Source organism: Diabrotica undecimpunctata, chromosome 7, assembly GCF_040954645.1.
Source record: "Diabrotica undecimpunctata isolate CICGRU chromosome 7, icDiaUnde3, whole genome shotgun sequence".
Taxonomy (NCBI): Eukaryota; Metazoa; Arthropoda; class Insecta; order Coleoptera; family Chrysomelidae; genus Diabrotica; species Diabrotica undecimpunctata.
Window position 1 is genome coordinate 59980077 of NC_092809.1, and position 26347 is coordinate 60006423.

Consider the following 26347-nt stretch of genomic DNA (forward strand, 5'->3'; position numbering starts at 1 on the left):
GACTCTTCCAAATGTTTACTGTGACGACTATTTCGTAAAAAAACCATATTTAATATATGCTGTTGTAAGCGTATATTCGTGGCGATACTTCTGAGACGCTCACATCAGCATTTTATTATAAGAAAGAAGTAATACAGCACCAGTATAGAAGCTTCGATTCAAAAATATTGAATTATACAGATTCAGAAGGGTCTTAGAATGGAGTGTTACTATGTTGTTGATCAAGATATAATAGGAAACTGAAGATTTGTTAGGATTTTAATATTCAAAGTACGTCTTTGAAGTTTGAGCCTTATATCACTGCTGTGGAGGGCAAAGCGTTCTTTAACAGATCTCGAGCTCTGATAGATGATCTTTATTATAATCTTTGCATAGAACTGCATACCTTTGGATAACTTTCCCCGTATTCTTCCTAATTTTTGATTGTAAAGTAGTCAGTAATGTCGAATAGTAATTCAACAGTTACTGTTCTAGCGTTATCCAAAAAATAAGTCATGGTTACTCATTGGCTATTTCAAAACACTTCCAAAACAGAAGTTTTCCAGCAAATTTTTTAACAAGAAATGTCTGTTCCTTGTTAGAGAACCAGAGTGTCTCCATTCTATCGAATCTTACTTTTTAATTTTCACAATCTCGGTTGACATTTTTTTTAAATTTTATTTGCAATTTTGGTTTGACTTTTTGACGTGAAACTTTACACTGACTCTTCGCGTGAAGTATTCTCGGATGTGAAAAAGAAACTCTTACACATACTATACAACTATGAGCTACATTGTAACTTGTACACAGAAAAATATCAATAGTGGCTTAAATTTCTTGTGCAACTGATATTTAAGGTCAAGTTTTTAGAAACTATAACATAAGGATACCGTGTTTAACATATGGACAATATATATTAATACTTACTAATAATTGTTTACACGATAGTTCTCCAAAATTGCTAATTCTTTCTGATATTAAGCACCATTCGTCTACGGTTAGATAAGGATGAACATATGTAATATTACAAGCAGCAAAATTATAATCTGCTACCGATTTTACTTCATTGTCATCTTGGTTAAAAGAGTAATATTTTAAAACAAGTGTTACTTCGGCCCAATAATATGCTATGTTCAAAAATGATCTCATCAAGCTGCAGTTCTGAAAACAATATTAACATATTAAAGAACTTTACAGAAAAATTTAATTGCAAGTGTCAAATTGAATAAAGTATCATCTCTTTATCGTGTTTTATAGGACTTTATTTAATATTATAACTAGAATTAAACTCTCGGTTCGAAGTATTTCACTTATTTATTTATATGTTGTACAATTGTTATGATATTCTACAAAATATTGTGTAGAAACTAAAAAATCCAACACAGTAACCAGTCTTTACATAGGTAAGTAATAAATTCCAGAGAATTCTGCGATCTGGAATTTTCAAGTGAAGTTGAGACGTATCGTACGTGTTTGATGTTATGAGTCAAGCCTAAATTGTAGGTTATTCTTTCTTGGAGGGAGTAAATGTAGTACCGAATTGTACAGCGAAGAATTATGAAAGTATACTTGATGAGATTATGAATAAGGTAATATTATTAGGAAGAGAGAGTGTAGTGCTGGGGGACTTCAACGTAAAAGCAGCGGAGTAGGGTCCTCCGACAACGGACGCTCGTTGTCAAAATGCTTATGGAATGGATTAATTCTGGACCTAGTTGTCTTAAATAATGGTCGGGAATCAACGTTCGTGAGAGGAAATTCGCGTTCATATATTGATGTCACCTTTGCCACACAGAATGCGGCAAGAAAAATTGGCGACTAGGCCTTGTTGCCGAATGACACTGCTACAGAACACCGCTACATTGGCTTTTCGATGGTGGGAGTAGGGACTACCAACGTGGAGTCATCAGCGAACCAAACAGGAAGCAGAGGTGCAGATAGAACGGACTGTCTAGCGTTTGATGACTACTCTAGATGGATGATAGAGAGAAGATGCCAACCGCCATCACGGTAGATGAAAAAAGAAAACTGCCTCATTGGTGGTGCGAAGAGATCGCCAATAAGAGGAAGGAATGGATTGCCATCACAAGACAGGCTACGAGGGCAAGAGGAGAAGTAATCGAAATTAGTAATGCGCGAAAGAAGGAAGTGAATAGGAAGATCCGAGTCGAGAAAAAAAGGAACTGAAGAGAACTGTGTGACAACGTTTGGGGTCAGGGATACAAAATCATAATAAACCACTACAAGCTATACTCTCTGTATGAGATGCCACTGGACAGGAAGCTTGAGGTTACCCAAGAGCTATTTGTACCCGGCCATTGACATGGAGTGCAGTGGGACACCAAAGCCGAACGAGCTGTAACTTTTACCATAGACGAACTCAACGAAGCGTTAAAAGCCTAAAGACACGAAAGGCTCCAGGACTCGATGGGATACCAGCAAAAGCGATGAAACGCATTGGCAGTCTGGAGCAGATGTGGTTTTTGAAACACATGAATGCACTGCTTGAAACTCAGCTATTTTCCGCAAATTAAAAGATCTTGAGGCTCGTGCTACTCCCAAAGAGGGAAGACAAGTATCGACCTGTTTGCCTTCTGACGTACATAGGTAAATTATACGAAAGGTTTCTAAGAGAACGAATCGACACAGTCATTGAAGAGTCAGGCGGACTGTCACCCAGACGGTAAGGTTTCAGAAAAAACGGGAGCACGGAGGATGCGGCGATGGAAGTCTTCCGAGAGTTGCGCGGGGTGGAGGTTAACCAGAGGTGGGCGATCCTATTGTTGTTTGACGTCCAAATTGCTTTTAACACATTAAAATGGAAAGAGATAATGAATGCTTTACAGGAGAGAAGGTCTCCAAGGTATTTAATGAATTTGGACTATCTGTCAGAGAAGAAAATTGTGGTAGAAAAAGGAGTGCTGGTTGACGTGATGGCTGGAGTGCCGCAGAGGTCGGTCCTAGGACCCACGCTGTGGAACCTGGCATATGCCGGGGTTCTGAGTCAACAATACGGACAGGATGTAACCCTATTCGCATTTGCGGATGAACTCGCTATGCTGATAGTGGCGCGGGACAAAGAGGACTTTATCTTTGATGCACAGCGTACATTCGACGAAATCGAGGAGTGGATGAAAATGCATGGCTTGAACTGGCTGCGGGTAAGACCGAAGCTATAGTTCTCAAGGGACCAAGGAAAAAGAACAATGAATAGCATTCGAATATGCAGAAAGAGAATGGTTCCCAAAAAATGCGTGAGATATCTAGGTGTGACTCAAAACGGAATGTGAGGGAGCATTTGAAGGCGGTGACTCAGAGAGCATGCCCAACATCTAGAGCCCAAAACAGAGGAGTGTCCTTCATTCTGTTGTGCAATCGATCGTCCTCTACGCGGCGCCTGTCTGGGGTACTGCAATTTTAACAAAGGCGTACAGAAGGCAGCTCACATGTGCATACAGAACAGACTCTGCCGAGGAGCTGGGAGTTATCACCGGGTGTATTTCGATTCACGTGCTAGTGAAGCAAAAAAGAAGAGAATACGAGAGCAGAAATGAAGACAGCAACAGAACGTTAAAAAAAAAGAGAGAGATCCATTATGGTGTAACAAGAGGAATGGGAAGAGATGAGAAGGGTGGCGCAGTGGACGAAGTCACTGATTCCTAATCTGAGAAGATGGATGGACTGCGGGCATCGGCGTTTGGATTACTTCCTGATGCAGATGCTCTAAAGACATGGTTGTTTCAGGGCATATTTTTACAGGTTTGGAAAGACAGAAAATGGCAAATCCTAGTACTGTGAAATATCGGACACTGTCTCACATACTCTATTGGTATGCGATAGATGGATAGACGAGAGGAGCCTGCTTGAGAGAGATCTAGGAAGTAAGGGGCAATCAGTCACGGAACTAGTGGAGGTGCTTAGGTCGTCAGATCAGTTAAGAGAAGTTCACAGGTATGTGAAGAGAACGTTGGAGAGAAAGGAATAAGAAGAAAGGCAACCCGAAGGGAGGCAGGGTGCCCAGGAGTAAGCAAGAAGATAATGCAGAACGAGAAGGAGCGAGATGGAACATATACATGGAGGAACAGGGGGAGAGAAGGATTCAGTCGTAGTGAGAAAGTGCGAGAATTCGTGAAAATTGTGTGTGAATGTAATGGTACAAAAGGCTCCTCAAGATGTAAAATACTGGTAGTAAGTATAATTCACAACGATGATGGAAGGAAAAGGCATTGGAATCAGAAAATAATACGCTGAAAAATTAAAAAACAATTAAAACGTTATTATAAGGATCCAGAAAACAAGGGAATAGAAAGGGATATAGAAGAGATAAAATTAAGTTTAATGAAAAATGTGTGTAATAATAAAGAGAAAAAAGACACAATTAAAATGGTTGAATACAAACACGATAATATAGCATTACAACGTATATAAATATAAAAGAAAAGAAGACGCAAAGATTATATATAATTGGACACCAGCCGTCAATCGACATAAAGAAAGGTTTAAAATAACGTGGGAATAGCCTATCAGACTATGAGAAGTTGAACGAAGAATATATGGATGACAGGTTTACCATGACAGAATCCCAAGAACCCAGATATGGGTGACTCGCATTCCAGAAGGAATGTATAACCTTATCCACCTATCTATATATCTGTTATCTCTTTATCGTGCTTTACTGGACTTTCTTTAATATAAAGGATTGCATAAAAAACAATTAAATTAACAATTAGTTATTTGTTTTCAAATAAATTTTGAATACTTATTTTTTGATACCTAGGAGTACAAAAGTAAAATAAATTAACTTTTCTGGGCATATCTTGCTCGATGTTTTTGTATCCGTTCGTGCTTTTCAACATTAGAGAAGATTTGGTGGCTTGGTGCTCTGTAGAACGTAATCATCATCATCGTATTTGACTCGACAATCCTTTGTGGATCCCGGCTCTCTCCAAGATTCGTCGACATTCTGTTTGGTTTCTGGCGATCTGTTGTAGAACTTGATACTTTTTGAAAATGCCGCAGAAATCCGTTAATCTTCTTCTTCCTTCTTGTATGTAGGCTATAAATCTTGGTTCTTCTTCAATATTAGCCTCCTAAATTGTTTAAAATTATCTCACCATTTTTTCTTGATCTCTATTCGTACTATCCTATCCTCTGCCATTCTACTAGTGATGTGAACTTTAGTTACTTTTCAGTACTGGTAACGATTAGTTACTTTGTGTGTTAGGACTCGTTACTTTGTAACGGTTACTTCTATATAGTTACTTTTGTTAAAGTATTAGGTAATTAGGTATATATGTTTTAAAAAAATAGAAGTAAGCTCATAACTATAAAGTTTAAGATAAGACACGATAGCCTGTTTTATGTAGAGGATTATAAACAAAAAGACCAGAAATTTTTAATTATCAAAAAGTATATTCTAAATATAAAAAATAAAATAATTAACAATAACAATGAAAAAAAAAATAAAAAACTTTTAAAATGTACTTCACTTATTTATAGGTTTTCATTGCAGTTTAAAAATAAAATAGTTTCAACATTTTTTGATTTCAAGCGGTTCCTTCGTTCCGTAATGACTTGGCCTGCCTTAGAAAAAACACGCTCACATGGAACGGATGTAGCAAGAACTGACAAATATTTCTTTGCTAATACGGCAAGCCATGGATATATCTTTTCTCTCTCCTTCCACCAGAGCAGAGGATTTTGTTTTCTTTCTAAATTCGCCTCTTCTGAAAACATTTTTAGTTCAGCAATAGCCACTGCCGTTGGGCTTGTTACAGTGTTTGAAGATTTGATTAAGTTGTCAAAATCTTGCCAAATGATGTCGTCAATTTCTGTACTTGACGTCTCCGTCAACGGTAACTGATATGTATCATTGGAAGGCTCTGGGGCCGTATCGTCTTGTTGACTTTTTTTAATTAGCCCAACTAATTCTTCTTGAAGTCTCTCTTTAACCTTTTTTAAACAGTCATCGTTATTGAATCCCTTAGTTTTAAATCTTGGATCCAGAAAAGAGGATTTTCCCATTATTATATTATTTTCAGGGTTCCCAAAACGTGTAGTTATTGAGGCTAACAATGAATCTATTAACTCTCTTCCTAATTGACTTTTAATTTGAACTCTTATTCGCTCTAAAGATGATATTACCCCCTTAATAATAAGAATTACTTTGGACAGAGTTATTTGTTTTTCGGAACTCATTTCTACAGTAATAACCTCAAATGGTTTTAATATTTTACAGAATTCCTGTAATAGTAACCATTCTTCTTCCGTCGGTAAACTTACTGGATTATGCAAAACAGCAACTGTGGCAGCTAATGGGTTACATAATTTAACTACCCTTTCTAACATATAATATGTTGAATTCCACCTTGTTTGTACATCATTAATTAGTTTTAAAGGAGTAGCAGTGGGATTCATTTGAGACTGAGTTTCAAAAAATTTAGCGGTGGCTTGAGAACTCCTATGAAAATGTTCGACTATTTTTTTAACTTTTTTTTGCAGCTCCTCTATGTGCACCAATCCATTCCTAACGATTAGATTGATAGTGTGTGCAAAACAAGGAATATGCACCCAACCAGTTATTTTTACTGCCGCTATCATATTTGCCGCATTGTCGGTAGTTATAGCGTATACTTTGTCAGAAATACTCCATTCATCTGCAACTCGCCGTAATTCACGAGCTATATTTTCAGCAGTATGCCTCCCATCATATTTAAAACATGACAGTAAACACCCATAGTACTGCCAATCAGTTGCTATAAAATGTGCTGTAACTGCTACATATCCTTCTGTATTAATAGAAGTCCAACTGTCGGTACTTAATGTGATATATTCAGCAGTTTTGAGGAGAGCTTTAACTTTGAGAACTTTTCTTTCATATTTAGCTGGCATTAAAGATTTGCTAAATGTTGATCTGTGTGGTACAACATAAGAAGGTTCAAGTTCATTTAAAAGCTTACGAAAACCCCGATCCTCGACAACTGAAAAAGGTTGGAGATCGTTTACTATCATATTTAATATTAAATCACTAATTTTTTGTTGACGTGATAATGAAATTGGTCGTGATACATATCCTTGCAGACTTGACTGTTTTTGTTTTTTAAAAATCGAATTTTTTTCAACACTTACAGGTCTTGTATGTTTCTCCTCTTCAGTGTAAATCGTCGGTGTTACTTTATTTTGTTCCAACCTTGAAGTTGCAATTGATATAGATGGACCTAAATTAAAAATATACGTATGTATTAAAATAAATTGTGCACCTAAAATAAAAATTACCTGCTTGCATTACTTCCATGTTCAAAGGATTAGTGCTTTCAAGATGACTGCTTCTTTTTTCGAGTGGTTCCTCTAGAGCCATTGTTGGATGTTTATTTTTAAGATGTTTTCTTAAATTTGATACATTTCCGCCTTTATAAGAGTACATACCGTTGCAAAAATTGCATTTCGCCTTATCATTAGAAGTGATAGCAAAGTGTATCCAGATAGCGCTTCTTTTTTGACTTAATAAATCCATAATTAGACAATTATTGTGCTAACTACTATAAAATAACTTTCACAAAATTAACGGACCAGTATCTAAACAAAATTGCACCGAATGAACATCAACGAACTCATCTGTCGATTGTCGAAGCGGGGGAAGTGCACTGTGCACTATGGGCGTGGTACGAGGTAGTAAAGTTATTTTAGTTACTTTGGTTATAGTTTCCGTTCCGCTGACCGTTCAGTTACACACTGACGTCACTGACTCAGGATATACTACAGAACAATGTAACGAAACCATGAAGTAACTAGTAACGAGTCTTTTTTCAATTTAATCATCGTTACTTAGATATTCTAAAAGTAACTGTTACTTTGTAACGATTACTTACTTTTTTCGCATTACTACATTCTACTAATGTGTTCGTTCCACTCCTGTTTCCGTTTTGTCACCCATCCATTTAGGTCTTCTATATTGCATGTTCTTCTTATGTTTTCGCTTCTCCCCCTATCCAACAGACTTTTTCCCAATATTCGTCGGAGTATTTTCATCTCTGTTGTTTCTAGTAGTCGTCTCGTTTTATATGTGCCAGGTCTTGTCTCCGTCGTGTATGTTAATTTAGGTTTAATTGCTGCTTTATAAATTCTTGTTTTTTTGTCTTGTCTTAGGTGTTTGTTCTTCCAGATTGTGTCATTAAGAGATCCCGTCGCTTTACTTGCTTTTAAGCTTTGTTGTCGTACTTCGTCACCAACATCTCCGTAACTAGTTATATCTATTCCCAGATATCTAAACCTTGCTTCCTGCTTTATTATGTTCCCATCAATTTTGATTTTACATCGTAGTGGGCATTTAGATGTTGTCATACATTTGGTTTTTCTGCTGATTTATCATATTGTATTTCTTGGCTGTTGTATTGAAGATGTTTGTTAATCCTTGGAGCTCGTCTTCTGTCTCGGCGATTAATGCGGCGTCGTCTGCATAACATAATATTTGGATTCCTTTGTTTCCCATTCTGTAGCCATGATCTTTACGTACTGCTTGTATTATTTCGTCCATTATTATAATAAAGAGAAGTGGGCCTAACGGGTCACCCTGTCTGACTCCGCTTTGTACTGGTATACACTGTCTTAGTTTTCCATTTATCTTTGCCTGTTTTCGATTATGGAAGTAGATGTTTTCGATGGTTTATATAATATTGATTTGTCAGGTCTATAAAACATAGATATGCTGGTTTATTGTACTCGATGGCATTTTCTGAGATTTGTCTTAGTACAAATATGGCGTCTACGCAGGATCTCCCGGATCTGAACCCTTGTTCATCTGATAAAGTGGTTAGTTTATTGATTTTGTTGGTTAGGACTTTTGTGGTAAGCTTAAGTGCGGTGTTAAGTAGATTTATACCTCTATAATTGGCGGGTGTTGGGGAAAAGTGATATAAGTCGAAAAATGTAAAAAATGAGTTAAACATAGATACCACTTTCAAATGCATGTATCTTTGATAGGGTGAAGTGATATAAGTATTTTTAATATCATTTAATATAGTGAAAAATGTTATAATTATTCTAGTACTATTTGTTTTGCCTCCATCTGCCAGACAGGAAAAAAAATTATAGAGAAAACTGAAATAAGTCTAGTTATAATAGTCTTCCCTATATAATTTTATGATTAATATTTGTGAATAGTGATACAAGTGCAAATATATCAAAAGTTATTGGTAAAATATGATTGTGAATAAAGGTATATGTAAAAATATATCACTATTCTCATTAAAAAATATAGGGAAACACATTATATGTTGACATATCACAAATGTTTTAACTCCAAAATTGAAAACTGATGATATATGTTGAGATATACTAGAAGTTACGGCAATAGAAATTTAAACTGTGCAGTTTTAGGTCGACTTACCTCGCTTTTCCCTATTAAAATAATGACCGCTTTGTTCCCGCTCAATCGACTTGTCTGTCATTTGTGGTTTAGTACTACACGTGTGTTACTGTTGGTTTTATCCACTTTTGTTTTGACCTTTTAAATGAGCTTTAAGACGCTTTAAGTATTCGAGAGAAATGTAATAAGTAGTGTAGTGATAGTATACCTCACCTAGTTGTAATATAACATCAATTCCTGTTCGAGATTATTTAGTAATAGCTGTGAGAAATAAAAAATAGAGGTTATGGCATCTCAAAGAAGCAAATTGATTTTCAAACTGTTGGAAGAAGATAATGTAAATACTGGAGACCTCCAAGGTAATAATTGTTTATTTATCTGTACAATAATAATTAAAACAGTAATATCATTATATTTTATACGACATACTAGATTAACAACATTTATTTTTGCGTAAAAGTTTTCTAGATGCAACTCAACTATAACTTGGTGAATAGAGAATTAGAGGTTATGGCATCTCAAAGAAGCAAATTGATTTTCAAACTGTTGGAAGAAGATAATGTAAATACTGGAGACCTCCAAGGTAATAATTGTTTATTTATCTGTACAATAATAATTAAAACAGTAATATCATTATTTTTTATACGACATACTAGATTAACAACATTTATTTTTGCGTAAAAGTTTTCTAGATGCAACCCAACTATAACTTGGTGAATATGCCTATTGTTTTTGGTTAACTTTAACCAGTGGCGTTACTTTAATTTGTATCTCTAAAAATTTTAAAAATTAATGTATGTAAAAGTTGATGCTTAGCTTACATACTCAATTCCAATTTCAGATTTCTTATCATTTTATACATAAAATAATATATTTTCGGTTTTCTCTAGAGGGGACCGAATTTCCATAAAAAGTAAAAACCAATTTTGGCGTGACAATTTCATTTTTCTGGAAAAAAAATTGACAAAATTTATTAGTTTTTCAAAAATTTGATATTAATCTGGGTTTTTAGATGAAAATTCCATGATGGGCAATGCGGGTGTTTTCCTTGAAGAACCTGTCTTAGCAGATGAAGATAATATATCAAGTCCTGCACCTTCACTGTCCTTCTGTGAACCGAATGTTCGAAAGACTTTGGAAGAAGTTATTGATCAAGTATGTGGGATTGATGACGACGACAAAGGTTATTTGGAATATCCAGGTAATGAGGAGGCGTTTGATGATAGTGACGCGGACCCAGATTATATACAAGAAAGTGATACCGACTCCGATAATGACATCCCAAAGAAAAAGCTGCAAAAAATACAACAGCACTTATTGCACATGAGTCAGGAAGAGAAATCTTAAAAAATAAACCTTGACGAAAATCGCTAAAAAATAAAACTAGGCTAATTCGTGAGGAACGAAAGCAGAACAGAAACCTTGGGTTATCGTACACCACGAACAGTGGGAAGGTTATAAAAGCACGGACATGTCAGGAGCTATTAATTTGCCGCTTAAAATGCAAAGACAGGATAACTGAAGAAAAACGACAGGAAATTTTCAAAGAATATTGGTCTTTAGCGAGCTTTAACAAACGCGTGTCTTTTATAGCTAGGCTTATAACAACAGACGGAAAGAAAACCACAAAACGTAAATTAGAAAACAAAAAACATAAAAATAGGCTTCTGAAGAATACAAAAAATGGCTACCTCCAGAGAAAACCCCAGTATCGAAATTCAAATATCAAGAAGTATTCCATTCCATGGAAATAAAAATCAAACAGCCTAAAAAGGATACCTGCGCTACATGCGATAAATATCATATGCTCCTGAAAACAACTAAAGATGCACAAAAAATGCAATAAATTCAAAATCTTCTTGATAATCACCAACAAGAAGCATCAAACGCTTATGAGGCTAAGCGTATAGATAAAAATACTGCGTTAGAAAATGAATCAAAAATCATTTATACGTTTGATTTGCAACAGTGTCTCCCCACACCTGATCTTTAGACTTCAATAGTATTCTATAAAAGGCAGTTGTGGACCTTTAATTTAACATTACATAGATTTAATGATAATCAAGCAATGTGTTTTATGTGGCATGAGGGCGTAGCTGGACGGGGTGCAAATCAGATTGCGTCATGCTTATACAAGCAGATTTCACATATTTCACCTGAAATAAAAGAGATCACCTTATATTCTGATACGTGTGCAGGACAAAACAAGAACTCTTTTCTACCTGCAATGTTCATGATGGTTTTAAAAGAGAATCCCAATCTATCATACATTAACCACAAATTTCTCGTTCCTGGTCACACCCACATGGAGTGTGATTCAGATCACGCAATCATAGAGAAAAAAAAAAGAAAAGATATCCATGTTCGATAGAACACCCAAGAGACTGGATGAATTTGGTAAGATTATGTGGAAATAAGCGAACTTTTTTAGTTACTGAAATGTGCAGATCGGATTTTCTTGAGTTTTCTTCTTTGTATAAGAATGTCCTTCAACAAAGAAAAATTTACAACTTAGGAGAAAAAGTCATGTGGAAACAAATGAAATGGTTGAGATTTTCACAGAATCCTGGTGTCCTTGAATACAAAAGTAGCTTAAATGTAGACGAACCATTTAAAAGCGTATGTTTTTTAAGAAAAGGTAATACGTGGCCTAAAAACATAAAAATTCCTCTGTCATATAAAGGTCCCAATCCAATAAACATCGATAAAAAAAAGAACTTGGTAGAGCTATTGCCTTATATTTCAGAAACATTTCATGATTTTTATAGAAATTTAACTACGAAGGAGGATATACCAAATATGTTACCCGAGGATGAAAATAGTAGTGACGAGGAGACTGTACACACAGAAATTGAAATTTTTAATAATTAAATAAACTTTTACGTTGTATTTGACCATAAATGTACCCCCTTAAGTAAATATAAAACTTTTCAGTTTCACATTTTTTTTGTTAATGATTGTGAAAAGTGATATAAGTCATATTTTTTTTAAAAAATTGTACAACTAGGTCCTTTTTACTAGTAGATCTATTTTAATCCAACAAATTCAAAGCCATTTCCAAAAATTGTTTAACGAAAATACCTTATTTGTATCCGTAACAACAACATTAAATTTGAAAAAACTATAATTGCGTTTTTCTCGAAACTTAAAATTTAGACTTATACCACTCTTCTCCAACACCCGCCAATTGTTGGGGTCTTCTTTATCTCCTTTCTTGAACACTGGTATCATTATGCTGTTTCTCCATGCGTCTGGTATCTTGCAGTGCAATATTAGTTTTGTCATCTCTAGGGTTATACTTTCTCCTCCGTGTTTTAGAAGCTCGTTGGTTATTCCGTCTGGTCCTGGTGACTTTCTATTTTTGAGTGAATGTATGGCTATTTCTACTTCCTGAAAACTGATTTCTATTTCGTGTCTTAATTCAGGTACGTTATTGTGTTGATTATTATTTTCCTTTCCTTTAAACAGTTCCGTCAGGTATCTTTCCCATTCGTTTGCTGGTATGTTAGTGTATTTGTTCAATTCTGCCATTTCTTTCCGTTGGTTTCTTATGAATCTCCATATTTGTTTTTGTGTACCGTAGAAGTCGTTTTCCATCATTTTTGTAAACTGTTCCCAGTGTTCATTTTTTGTTCTTCTTACCAACTGCTTTGTTTCATTTCGTATTCTTCTATAGGTGTCTCGGGATTCTGGGGTATTTGATGTTTTGTACTTCGTGTAGGCCTCTCGTTTCTCTTTACATTTCTCTTTTATTTCTTTTCTGAACAATGGTGTATTGTTGTTGTTTCTTTTGTTCAGTATGACTTTGCCTTTTCCTAGAGCTTCTGTTGCGGTTTCTTCAATGTTGTTTTTAATTTTCTCCCAGCTCGCGTTTATATCTTCGATGTCGTCTATTTGTTTCAGCTATATCTTCTGTGCTAGCCTCCTTTGGTACATTTCTCTTGTAGAGTCGTTCCACAGTGATTCTACATTGAATTTTTCCTCGGTGATTTCCTGTAGAAAATGTTTTGGTGTTATATTCATTCTTATCTTTGCTAGTACTAGTTTGTGTTCACTGCCTGCGTCTGCTGAGTTTAAAGTTCGAATATCTAGAATTTGCTTTGGGTGGATTTTTATATTAGTGACTATAAAATCAATCATAGATTTGTGCCCCTTGGAGTTTTCAAATGTATATTTATACTGGAGCTTATGGTCGAAAAATGTATTATTGATTCTCCGTTCGTTAAAAGCACAGGGATTAGCCATGAGTTCTCCATTTGTGTTGACATGGTTTTCATTAAATCTTTGTTTTACTTCTGGAACTATTTCATTTCCGATATAGATAGATATGACATTTAATTCTTGGTAGTCCGTTGTGATGTTAATATGTATTATTCTTTCGGAGATATAACGGCAGTTATTTATGTTGTCTTTAAAATTTTTATGGACAAGTATACATACGCCTGCTCGTGCTTGTTCTTCTTTCTTCACTCCACTATATGCTAGAAAATATTGGTTATAGTCTCTTTAGCCTTTACCTTTCTTCTTGGTTTCTTGGTTTGCACAAATGTCTATGTTTTATTTATCAATTCTTCTATTATCTCTTGGTCTTTATTGTTGAAAGAAGTAATGTTTCATGTTGCTAATCTGATTGTGGGCTTATTTTTCCTTCTCGTTTTCCTTTTCGTTGCGTGGTTCGTCATCTTACGTTCTGTCTGGTTACAAGGCTTTATATTGGTTCTTTGAGCCTTGTTTTCTTTTGCAATGGGTAGGATAGTTCTCTTTTATCCGGGCTTGGGACCGGCTGTGGGCATGAACGCGGCTTCTGAGCTCAATCCACCCAGTCATCGCGCTCATAACCCCCAGGCAGAGAAACCTGTTAATGTCTGTATAAATTGACACCGATGTAAACGCTACATTTTACCGATCAGTTGTATATATTTTTGCATCGTTCAGACCGAAATGGGAGTATTCGTGGACTAATTTCTATTTGTTGTGCAAAGTTCAACCAATCTTTTTGGCCAGTTAATTGTAAGGTTTTGATATTTTCACGTATACCGTTTTAACTTAAGGTAATGTTGAATACTACATACTGATGAAGCAAGATATTATAAAAAGGGGGTTACTTAACACCTATATGTAACCAAATTCCCCAATTTGTTATTTAATACACTAATTTAGTTTAATTTTTTTAGGATGCCTTTATATGAACAAAAGACCTTACTGTTCTGCGTCTGTAGGCCCCTGATTGGGATCATTAAGATGTATTTGGAACAGAGACACTCTGCAATAGGACTTAGAAGAGTGGCTTTCGTGGGCTTTCGAGAGTGGCGTTCTCCTTTTGTCGCATATCCATTTTATTCTTACGAGTCGAAACAACATGCTATCATTTACGACAGTGCGTCCATACCGTCCCAAGGCTATAATCCCCCAGAGTTTCCCAACTCTTTGGAGCGTCGCTTATTCAACATTTGTACCCCTTTGCCATGCTCCCTCTGGGCATGATGGTATTACAGATCTGGATTAGAAAGCACGGTAATCACAGAACAACTCCCCCCTATGATGAGTCAGTTGTGGTGCGTCTATCTGGTAATTAGCTGATTGTGTAAATACGCATGTGTTGGTGTGTCATATTCATTCAACATACAGTTAATGACATTTAGTTTATGATTTGCAAAAACTCAAAGCAAACATCTAATAACACAAAAGTGGTTTTAAGATAATAAAAAAAATTCATGCTACATTTAGTAAACTTACATGTTTTCTGTTCAAAAGGCCGTTTCCGAAATTTTTAAGTACTTCTTCTAATTCACTCAAACATTTCTTTGTTTTTTCAACGACATTTACGGCCACCGTATGCTCTGCTACTCTTATACTAGATAGAAAGTTTCCTATCAATTCACTGAGAAATTCCATATGGAAACAGTACTGAATATTTCCTAAAATTTTAAATATAATTATTTAAATGTCGTTTTCAAATTATAAATTGAACAAGTCACTATTAAATTAAAGCTCTACATTAATCCACAGAAAACGTCATTCGACTACTCCGACCAGCGAAACGATCGGAATCTCGGCATTCATTCAGTGGTGTACTTAAGAGGTATTAGTTACTGTTTCAAGATTCACTTTAAAAATGTCATTAAAATATAACATGTTCCGCGAACAAGACTATAATCGTTTGTTTGCAACTTGTTTGTTTCTAAATAGCGCAAATATTGTCTATAGTATCAAAATATTTTAATAGACTGTAAGTTGTTTTGTACCGTTCGCGTCATAAAAAACTGGTACAACTCTTATAACCAAAAATCGCGTTTTTCAAGTTGTGTAAGTTGATCTTGTCACATATGTCATTTTAATTTCTAGGGCAACGTTGCCAGTTCAATGAAATATTGTATTAAATCAGCTAAAAGGAGGGCTGTGCGACAGTCACATATAAAAATACCGTAGATGCATTCCAATGTTCCCTGTGCCAATACGCTACGTTTAAAGATCCTTTGACTTTGATCCTTTATATTAGATAGTGGTTTTTGAAAACATTTTTGAACGTTTCTTTTTTATTTAGATCTAGTGCAATTCCGTTATATGTGATGGCAACAACGAATTGATTCACGAATAAGTCTAAACACAGGTTTACATTAGGAAAAAAAAGTGTACCAGTTTTATATGACGGGAACTGTACCTTTTTATCAAATGCAACTGGGAAATTGCATTGGAACTTCTAGGAATTAAATTGATTCTTCTTCTATAAACTGGTCATTAAAAGAATAATTATGGTCTAGAAGGTGAAGTTCGTACGAAGAACCTGTTTCGTCTATTATTGAAAGCCCTTTGTGTTTGATAGAAAAAAAGTATCATTGCAAAATCGATTACTGATATGTGTAGTGAAACTAAAAAGTCCTGTTGAAAAGAGAACCAACCAGCCATTTCAATTAAAAATAAATCAATAGAAAACAACATAGTGCTTACAAAAGCAGGCAAAGGTAACATTACTATTGTTATAGTTAGAATATAATAACAAAACAATAGAATTATTAAATAATCAAAATATTAAACAATAAACAAATATCCGATGGAAAAGTATCAAAAACAAATTAAACTGGTATTAGAAAATTCAAAATCAATATTAAATTCAATAGAAAAGAAATACCTCAATATTATGAACCCACAGCCCCTTAAATTATACTCTTTTATTAAACTACACAAACCTGATCACTCAATAAGACCTGTAGATTCTTTTTATACAGCTCTACCATATACAATTTAAAAAAATATATTAAAAGATTATTTTAGAACACACTAAATTTTCAACCAAATTTACTGTAAAAACACAATAAAACTAGTTAATAAAATTCAACATTTTCAGTTACCTAACAACTCCAGATTAATTTCATGTGACGTAAAAAACCTTTTAGACTTTTAGAATTTAATAATCAAATATATACAAATAACAGTGCAGGACTTATAATGGGTCCATTGCTATCAGATAGTTTTATGGATCATCTAGAAACAAATAGTATTCAAATAGTTTTTATATTGGTGGAGATACGTGGACTATGTACTGGTATGCTTTATAGTAACTAACAGGCCACTTGACCAATTCTTATCGTATATTAATTCACTTCATGGTCATATTGAATTTACAATACAAACAGAACAGAATCAATCCATGAATTTTTCTAGATTTAAAAATTATCAGACCTAAAAACAAAAATGAGTTCTCCGTATTTCATAAACCTACCCATACTGACACGACCATGCACAATTCATCATTCCATCCTATACAATATAAATTGGCAGTCTACCATAGCATCAAAGAATATAGACGCTACTAAGCGTCTATATTCTTTGATAGCATGTTACATAGATTAATAGAAATTCCTAATTTGTACCTAAATAGAAACTTCATACAAAAATAAAAATAATGGAAAACATATAACAGGGACTATATTTTGGTGGAAAAAAGAAATGGAAATTGTAGAAAAAATTAATAAATACGGTGTACAAAATATTGAGAGTGGCAGAAACGAAGAAGGCTGGACAAACCAGAGTGATCCTAAATGGACAATACATGATGTACTATTCTGGAGTTCAAGCTATTGAAGGGACAAAAAGAAAGGGTACAATTTATACTGCATGAGAGAAATAAATCCGCACTTAATTATAATGGAGGGTTGGAATTCGAGAATATGAATGGACAAAATAGAAGCAATGAATGTATAGGAAGTGACAGAAAAGAGATAATCATCAGAAATGTGGAAGAGATGATAGAATATGAAGAAAGTTAAATATTCATATGTGTCAAAAGCAAGGAATACAACAATATTATCCACTACATTGTTTTACACAGAAGAGATGAAACTAATGAAAAATATAAACAAGGATAAATGTGCAGACAATTAGAAACAAACCATAGATTTGCGAAGACATAAATATTACTAGATAATAAAAACAAAACAGAAATAAAACAATATGAAAGAATATGTATAGCTACCAGGAAACGAATGAAACAAGAAACTAACTGGACAGAATTCAAAAGAATGCAATTGTAAATGGCACAGGGAATATGTGGAATGACTACAATGAAGAAGAGGAGTGAAATATAATTTAGTGTTCTTTTAATGTTGTGACAGTTGTCAGTACTCAAATAATAGTTTTTTCATTCTAATGCCAAGTTTTATGCGAATAAAAGCCTAATTTTGCAAAAAGGTATTTTACTTTAGTAAGTACTTTGGACCAGATAAATTAGAGGCTGATCCAAACTCTCAAACTGGCATCAAAGAATTCAAACATTGGTATGAAACATTCAAGTATTTTTTCTAAAGCAATGAATATTAGTTCTCCGTATTTCATAAACCTACCCATACTGACACGATCATGCACAATTCATCATTCCATCCTATACAACATAAATTGGCAGTCTACCATAGCATGTTACATAGATTAATAGATAATTCCAATGTCAAAAAACAACTTCGAGATAGAATTGAATATCATTAAGCAAATAGCAATAAACAATGGGTATAACGAACAAACAAAATTTTAACATAAAAAAAGGAATGACACCAGCTTTCAGAATAAACAACTTAAGCAAATATATTAAGAACAACAAGAGCCAAAAGAAAATGCACTTACACAGTGGTGTATACAAGCTTAAATGTGGCGACTGTCAAAAAACTTACACTTACACCAGTCAAACTGGTAGAACTTTTAAAAAACGTATAGCAGAACACAAAAGGACTTAGATAATATATATATATATATATATATATATATATATATATATATATATATATATATATATATACAGTATACTCCCTTTATAACGAACACGGTTATTACGAGGTTTCGCTTATAACGAGGTACATTAGATGTCCCGTGAAATTTCTATTAAACGATACCCCTTTATAGCGAGGTAAATTTGCTTATAACGAGAGAAAATAAGATTGCAAAACGTGTTTTTTACGTTTTGGCCCGGCCGTAGCTATAAATAAATACCCTTTTTAACTGCGGGCCGCCCGCAATAAACTTCTTACAATTTATGATTCTTAGTCGGAAATGTAAAATTTATGATTCACAAGTGTCATTGTATTGGGTTGACCATTCACACCTAATAATATGGGTCCTAATAGACAAGATGTGGAAAGTGTTTTAAAGGTTGTCAGAAACTTTATCCAAGGACAAAACGCAAATGAAGAAGCATAAAACTGTTTCACATCTTTAGAAAATAAATATGATAGATAGAATACTGGACAATTTAAAGCAGTCAAAAATGACAAAATAACTTTATACGCTTTATAGATATTTACAGAATACAGATTTTTTGTTTTAACATATATCATTGACAGTAAAAGTAAACAACTCTTTTTTGTTTTAATGCATTTCATTGACAATAAAAGTAAACAACTTTGTTTTAAAAACGCCATTCAAACAATATTTATTAGCATCTTATATTGCTCCGAATGGCTTCACTATAGAAAGTCAATGTTTTAGAAAACTACATATTCATATGTATGAACAATATTATTGTTGTTGGATATAACGAGATCCGCTTATAACGAGGTAATTAGTCTGCCATTTCAGTTCTCGTTATAGAGGGAGTCTACTGTATATATATATATATATATATATATATATATATATATATATATATATATCAATAATAGAAAAACATATTCTACTTACGCACTTCCTAGACCATAATCATTATTTTAATTACCAATTTCAAATCAAATTCTTCACATTCAAAATAAAGGCCTTAAGCTATCTTTATCAGAATCTATGGAAATTAACAAATTAAAAAATACAAATATAATTCTGAATGACCAACTTGAGAAGAACAGTTCTCTCCTCCTCAACTTGTCACTACACTCTGTCGAAAGAGCTGTATTGATAATAAATTTTGTGGAAGTGTTTCACAAAACAGTGAAAACAAAAGTTTTCACTGTTTTGTTTCATTTGTTCACTGTTTCATAAAATTGAGTGTTCAGTCAACAATTTTTATCGGCTTCAAGTGATCAAGTGAAAATCTGATAGGTATAGGGGAAATTAGGGCAAAATGGTCCCTGTAACATTTTTTTAGGCTAAAAATAACAACCGAAATAATTAATTACACTTAACTCAAAAAATAAGAGAGGTATAGCAGTACACATTTTTTTAACTATATATATATATATATATATATATATATATATATATATATATATATATATATTATATTATATATTAAGAATGCAGTTAAAATAGAAAATAACATTATTTTTAAAAAGCTTTAAAGAGATCGGTTTATACAACGGTTAGGGTAAAATGACCTCAGTCATGAGGTAAAATAGTCCCTATAGTTCTTTTGTACAGAAAAAGTAATAAAACATATATGTTAAAAAAAGTGGCAAATAAACAATTTTTGCTTTCCAGTTACACCCGCACACAATAAATGAGATCATCTATTGCACAAATTGCACTTAATCCAAACCTCTTTCTTCTGCGATTTACTGAATAATTCTAAGCAAAATATAATGCGGCGTCGTCTTCATCATAAACATCTTTCTGTTTACAGCTTTTCTAGCTGCTTGTGAAGTTTGTGGTTGTGTACTTGTGGCTTTATTGTTTTTTGATTTTAAAAAGATAATTTGATGATTGAAAACAGTTCATCCTTGCGAAGGTCTTGAACTCCTTGCCCGAGGAGGTGCCTGATGTGGTGGAGATATATCATAAGGAGTTACAAAAGTATAATTCCACGATGATTTAAATTCATTCCTTTTAATGCTAACTTTCTGTTCTAAAGTGCTAACTTGGGAAATTGGGATTGGGACAATAATCCCCGGACTGTTTCCAAAAAGGCTAATGTTATCTGACTGGGAATATGTTACTGCATTATAATGCCATTTTCTCTACAGTATTCTATAGCTTTGGCAGACTTGTGGCTTAAATGACCACAAATCAATAAATAGGACCGTATATTCAACTCAGCACTGTATGTTGTTGAAAATACTTTAAAAGCAGAATGAATGTGCCAGATTTCATGTATCCAGATTCGTTTTAAAGAGAAAGTGTTCCATATGGGGCGGTACAACAGTAACATTTTGTTCTTTTTCATCGCTGGTTAGAAACCCAACCTGTTTCCATCCTTTCTGTGCTAAAATTTTGGGACCATCTGGATACCAGACTCGTCCACATTATATTTTCTCATAGAATTGATGTTATTTTTATTTTGTATTTCGTCTAAAAGGGAAAAAACATAGCAACTGCCTTTTTATTGAAGTCACTTGCTCTGGCAGCTGAGGTAGCTTCAGGAGTGCTAAAAGAAATCTCTTCAGCTGACGCTTTGTTTTTAGAAAGCCTGTGTTTAATAACGTACCTCTCCGCGTTCTTCGTCATTCCGAATAGTTGGTCTTCCATCTCTAAAACATACTCCTTTAAGTAAGTTTCCAATTCTTTTAGCAATGTTTTAGTGAATCGACCAAGGCTTTTCGAATAACCTGTTGCCTAAAAGAAAGTACCGATAATGTTCCCTTATGAATAAAGTAGTCTACTTTTAGTTTACTTACTCAAGGGCAGATTATAAATACTAGCAGCTTAGCTTTTCCATGGCAAGTCTCATTGAATTTTAGTCCCGTTGCTGTCTTGTCATCTTCCGAACAAGTTGTAACCATCATTGATGTAACATTTGATTAGTATAAAAAATATTCCGGTACAACTCAAAACTTTATTTGGTAGGCTAAGCAAGGGTAAAATGGTCCCCGGAGTCATTTTGCCTCAATATGGAGGGACCATTTTACCTCAAAATCTATTCAAACATAAAAACAAATTTTTATGGGTGATTTCTGATCATATTAGAGAAATTGCAACAGATATGAAATAAACGGAAAAAATAGCTTTTAAAAAACTACATAAAAAAAATTCTATTTACTTTAATTAAAACGCCAAAAAACACAACTTTTGTGATAACGAAATTAACAATATTGTCTGTGTTTTTATAGGTCATATTAAAACTAGCCTGTTCTGCTTCGCACATCTTCGTACATAGGTGGCGCTAGTAATACTGAATATAGTAAAGAAAGCTAAACGCCGGTTTGATATAAATTATGAGAAAAATATTAGAGGACCATTTTACCCAACTTAACACTATTTAATGTCCTTCGTAAAAAACTTAACGCATAAATGAAGAGATAACTAACGGGATTATACTATTGGAATGGAAAAAGTTTTGTTATAATTTTTTAAAATTACTTACCACTTTGGAATCCATTTGTGTTACCTACTAACTTCTTAAGAGAGAATAAAAATGTTTTAAAAACATTTATGACTTGCCAACTCGCTAAACTTTCAATATTTCTTGAAAAAGAATCTAAAATCTTCTTGGTTAATACATTTTCAGTTTTTAAATCAAAACTTTCCTCAGTTTTAGCATCGAAATAATGATTTAAAACAGATATTATTTTTGAAACCAAATTCTCGATTCTATGTAGTTTGGAGAATGTGTCGAAGATTTCTAGCATCAGAAGTTCGTAATCCTCAGCTTGATCTTCATTATTAGCCAATAAAATATACTGTAGTATTTCTTCTGTTAATGTTTGAGTGAGAGTTGGATCTAATATCACAATTTTTTTCAACAATTGGTAATTTAAAGCAGAAGATGTATTACACAAAATAGAATTAGTCATGATAGATTTTAAGAGATCTGTTACAGTAACTTCTTCTATTTTAGACCTTAGATCCAATTTAGTTTCTTCCAAGACGTCCAATAGTTCGAGAAAGATTCTCTGACATCTTTCGGTAACCACCATCTCTGATGATTCGAACAGAACTCCTGTGAGCGACAATACATCTTTGAAGTTAAATCCTTAAAAAAAAGCATTTAACTAAATGAAAATTAGAAAATATACAAAATAAAAATAAGTGAAGTGCACTAAAATTGATAAATGAAAGATGGTCAAAATACTAAATCTGCATAGCAAGGTATATTTCATGGTTTGTCAAAAACCAATTGGAATCATGCACACGAGAATCAAGATAATGATATTTAAACACACGTTATAAAAATAGACAGTTCAAAATAAAAATATAAAATAACAAATAAGTCTTTTTGGTACTAAACAATTTACCTGTTATGCGTAGTAAAATAACGAAAAACTTGAACATCAGCAATGGATCATTTTCATAAGCTACTGCCAGTGCATGAAATATTAGCTTGAATTGAACCTCGGGGAATTTTTTATTTGAATTACAAATCTTGATTAAATGTTTGAGTAAAACTTCCAGCCCCGATTCATCCTCTTCTTGATTTTCAAATAAAATATTTATAGCATTTCCATATTTCTTGTGGTTATTATAGAATATACACTAAAAATATAGTTTTTTTGCAGAATTAGAAGGAAATGAGGCAGTCAATAATAAATTATGTCATTTTATATGTAAAACTCTAAACACTGTTTTGTGAAAGTTTGTAAGTTTCAGCTTTTTTCCTCAATTTATAAGTAAAATAGTAAATAAATTACCAATTATAACAGAAACCAGGACAATAAACTAATATAAGTATAGTATTGAAATAAACGCAAAAACTGTGCAAATGTGAGTAATATGATAAAAAGATAACTATATTATGTATGACCAATGGTGGATCATACAAGAAAACGAGATCAAATTACTGATAACACAGCAGTGGGAAACATATACCTGTAAAAAGAGAATCAGAGATGAGGAAATATTTGAGAGGATTAAGCTAACAAGAAGATCATGTAACAAAAATATAATGAAGATGTGATTAAAATGATGCAAGAAATTATGGCTAAGAATGATGATGTGCTGGAGAAAAATCACAAAACATACAAAAATAATAAATAGGGATCTAAAATATGTTGAGGAACTGAAAGGACTGAAGGAAGTAAATACAAGAATCAAACAATTAGATAGAGCCACAAAAAATAATATGGTTATTAAAAGTTTTATCATAAAAAGTAGAAAAAGTAAACCATTTAAGAAAGACTAGAATAATTTATATAAAGAAAACTTTGAATTGGGCTTTAAACTTGAAGGAGCTGAAAAAGTATGTGATAATACAGTTTTAGCGAAAATGGAAGATATATCATGCCAGATATAATAAATATAAACTCACAGATGTTACATAAATATCATAAAATTTACATTCGAAACTCAGCAAAATAAACAAAGACAAGAGGGGGAAGAAATATGGCAAAGGTAGGCTCCATAAAGCTCCATAATGGAAGAGTAAATGGAATGGAAAGGGGAAAACCATAAAGTAGAAATTATTACATTTTTACTAGTCCAAATGTAAGGAAAAAAGCATACAAAAAACTAATAGTGAATAATGTAGATATAAAAAATAGTATTAAAACTTATATTTATACCTAAATAGAACCTTCATATAAAAATAAAAATAATGGAAAACATTTAAAAGGGACTATATTTTGGTGGAAAAAAGAAATGGAAATTGTAGAAAAAATTAATGAATATGGTGTACAAAATATTGGAAGTGGCAGAAACGAAGAAGGCTGGACAAACCAGAATGATCCTAAATGGACAATACATGATGTACTATTCTGGAGTTCAAGCTATTGAAGGGACAAAAAGAAAGGGTACAATTGATACTGGATGAGAGAAATAAATCCGCACTTAATTATAATGGAGGGTTGGAATTCGAGAATATGAATGGACAAAATAGAAGCAATGGGAAGCAAATAGGAAGTGACAGAAAAGAGATAATCATCAGAAATGTAGAAGAGATGATAGAATATGAAGAAAGTTAAATATACATATGTGTCAAAAGCAAGGAATACAACAATATTATCCACTACATTGTTTTACACAGAAGAGATGAAACTAATGAAAAATATAAACAAGGATAAATGTGCAGACAATTAGAAACAAACCATAGATTAGCGAAGACAGAAATATTACTAGATAATAAAAACAAAAAAGAAATAAAACAATATGAAAGAATATGTATAGCTACCAGGAAACGAATGGAAACAAGAAACTAACTGGACAGAATTCAAAAGAATGCAATTGTAAATGGCACAGGGAATATGTGGAATGACTACAATGAAGAAGAGGAGTGCAGTATAATTTAGTGTTCTTAATGTTGTGGCAGTTGTCAGTACTCAAATAATTGTTTTTTCATTCTAATGTCAAGTTTTATGCAAATAAAAGCCTAGTTCTGCAAAAAGGTATTTTACTTTAGTAAGTACTTTAGACCAGATAAATACGAGGCTGATCCAAACTCTCAAACTGCCGTCAAAGAATTCAAACATTGGTATGAAACATTCAAGTATTTTTTCTAAAGCAATGAATATGAAGATAAATCACTAGAAGATAAAGATAACTACATGTTTTTAATAAAGTTTGTCTCGCATACAGTCATATGATTATTTAAGCGAAACAAAAACATACATTTCTGCTATAAAAATTTTGGAAAAATTATATGTTCAACATACAAATCAGATTTATGCAAGACATATTTTAGGTACAAGAAAACAACAAATAAACGAATCTATAGATCAATACGCACAACAGTTACAGCTTTTGGCTAAAAATTGTAATTTTAAATCAGTTTCTTCAGAAAAAAATAAAAATGACTATATTCGTGATGCTTTTATTAACAGTCTCATTCAATCTAATATATGTCAAAGATTACTTGAGCTTAGTTCTTTGTCTTTGAATGACGCATTATCTAAATCTAGATCTTTAAAAGATTCTCAAAAACAATCTGATACTTATAATGCAGCATTAAATAATACAGCATCTTGTAGTCATCAAAATTTAGAACAAACTACTTCAGCTTCTGTTCAAACAAAAACTGGTCAGACTTGTTATTTTTGTGGACATCCAAGACATCCTTAATCTTTATGTCCAGCAAGGACTGCGACTTGCCAAAACTGTCATAAAATTTCCATTAGGTCCAGACTTAGGTATTTGCTTTTGAGGAGTTGAGAACTGGTATAGCTAATGCACTTCTATGGACAATTGATGAAAAAGAAATTCTCATTATGAACAGATGCATCTGAATTTGCTATTGCTGCTGAGTCAATCGGGAAGACCTGTTGCTTTTTTCTCATGTAGCCTCACAGATTCTTAACAAAAACATTCTGCAATTGAAAAAGAAGAATATGCTTGCATTGAAGAATTAAACAAATGGAGACATTATCTGATAGGAAGCTAGAATTAAAAATAAACCTAGATATTTGCAAGATTTTGTTCAAAAATAGACAACAGTGAATTTAATATTTAGTAATAAAAATAGTATTCTTAATGTTGTGACAATGTTGTTTTGTCATCCTAATGTCAAGTTTTATGGGAATAAAACTAATTCTGCAAAAAGCTATTTTACTACAAGGAGAAAGAAAGCGAGATGAAGGAACAAGCATATAAAAGCAGATATTAAGATAAAAACTAAGAAAAGAAAAAATATATGTACACAAATAACGAGCAATAAAAAACAACATATGAAATTAGGGACAAAGTTAAAGAATTGATACAGAAGGTAAATAAGGAAAGTTTTCCAATATT

General features: G+C 33.1%; 1 protein-coding gene and 1 pseudogene across 2 annotated transcripts in view; one reads left to right on the forward strand and one right to left on the reverse strand.

Moving 5' to 3' along the window:
- Nucleotides 1-26347, reverse strand: part of LOC140445398 (uncharacterized) — a 64356-nt gene that overhangs the window by 31360 nt on the left and 6649 nt on the right. For both annotated transcript variants that reach the window (XM_072537398.1, XM_072537397.1), the window contains exons 4-7: nucleotides 22927-23164; nucleotides 22056-22664; nucleotides 15080-15261; nucleotides 907-1140 (exon numbers count right to left, since the gene is read on the reverse strand). In XM_072537398.1, the coding sequence (XP_072393499.1) occupies nucleotides 907-1140; nucleotides 15080-15261; nucleotides 22056-22664; nucleotides 22927-23164 (1263 nt within the window). The remainder of the gene's footprint in view (nucleotides 1-906; nucleotides 1141-15079; nucleotides 15262-22055; nucleotides 22665-22926; nucleotides 23165-26347) is intronic.
- Nucleotides 8734-13370, forward strand: LOC140446114 (uncharacterized; annotated as a pseudogene).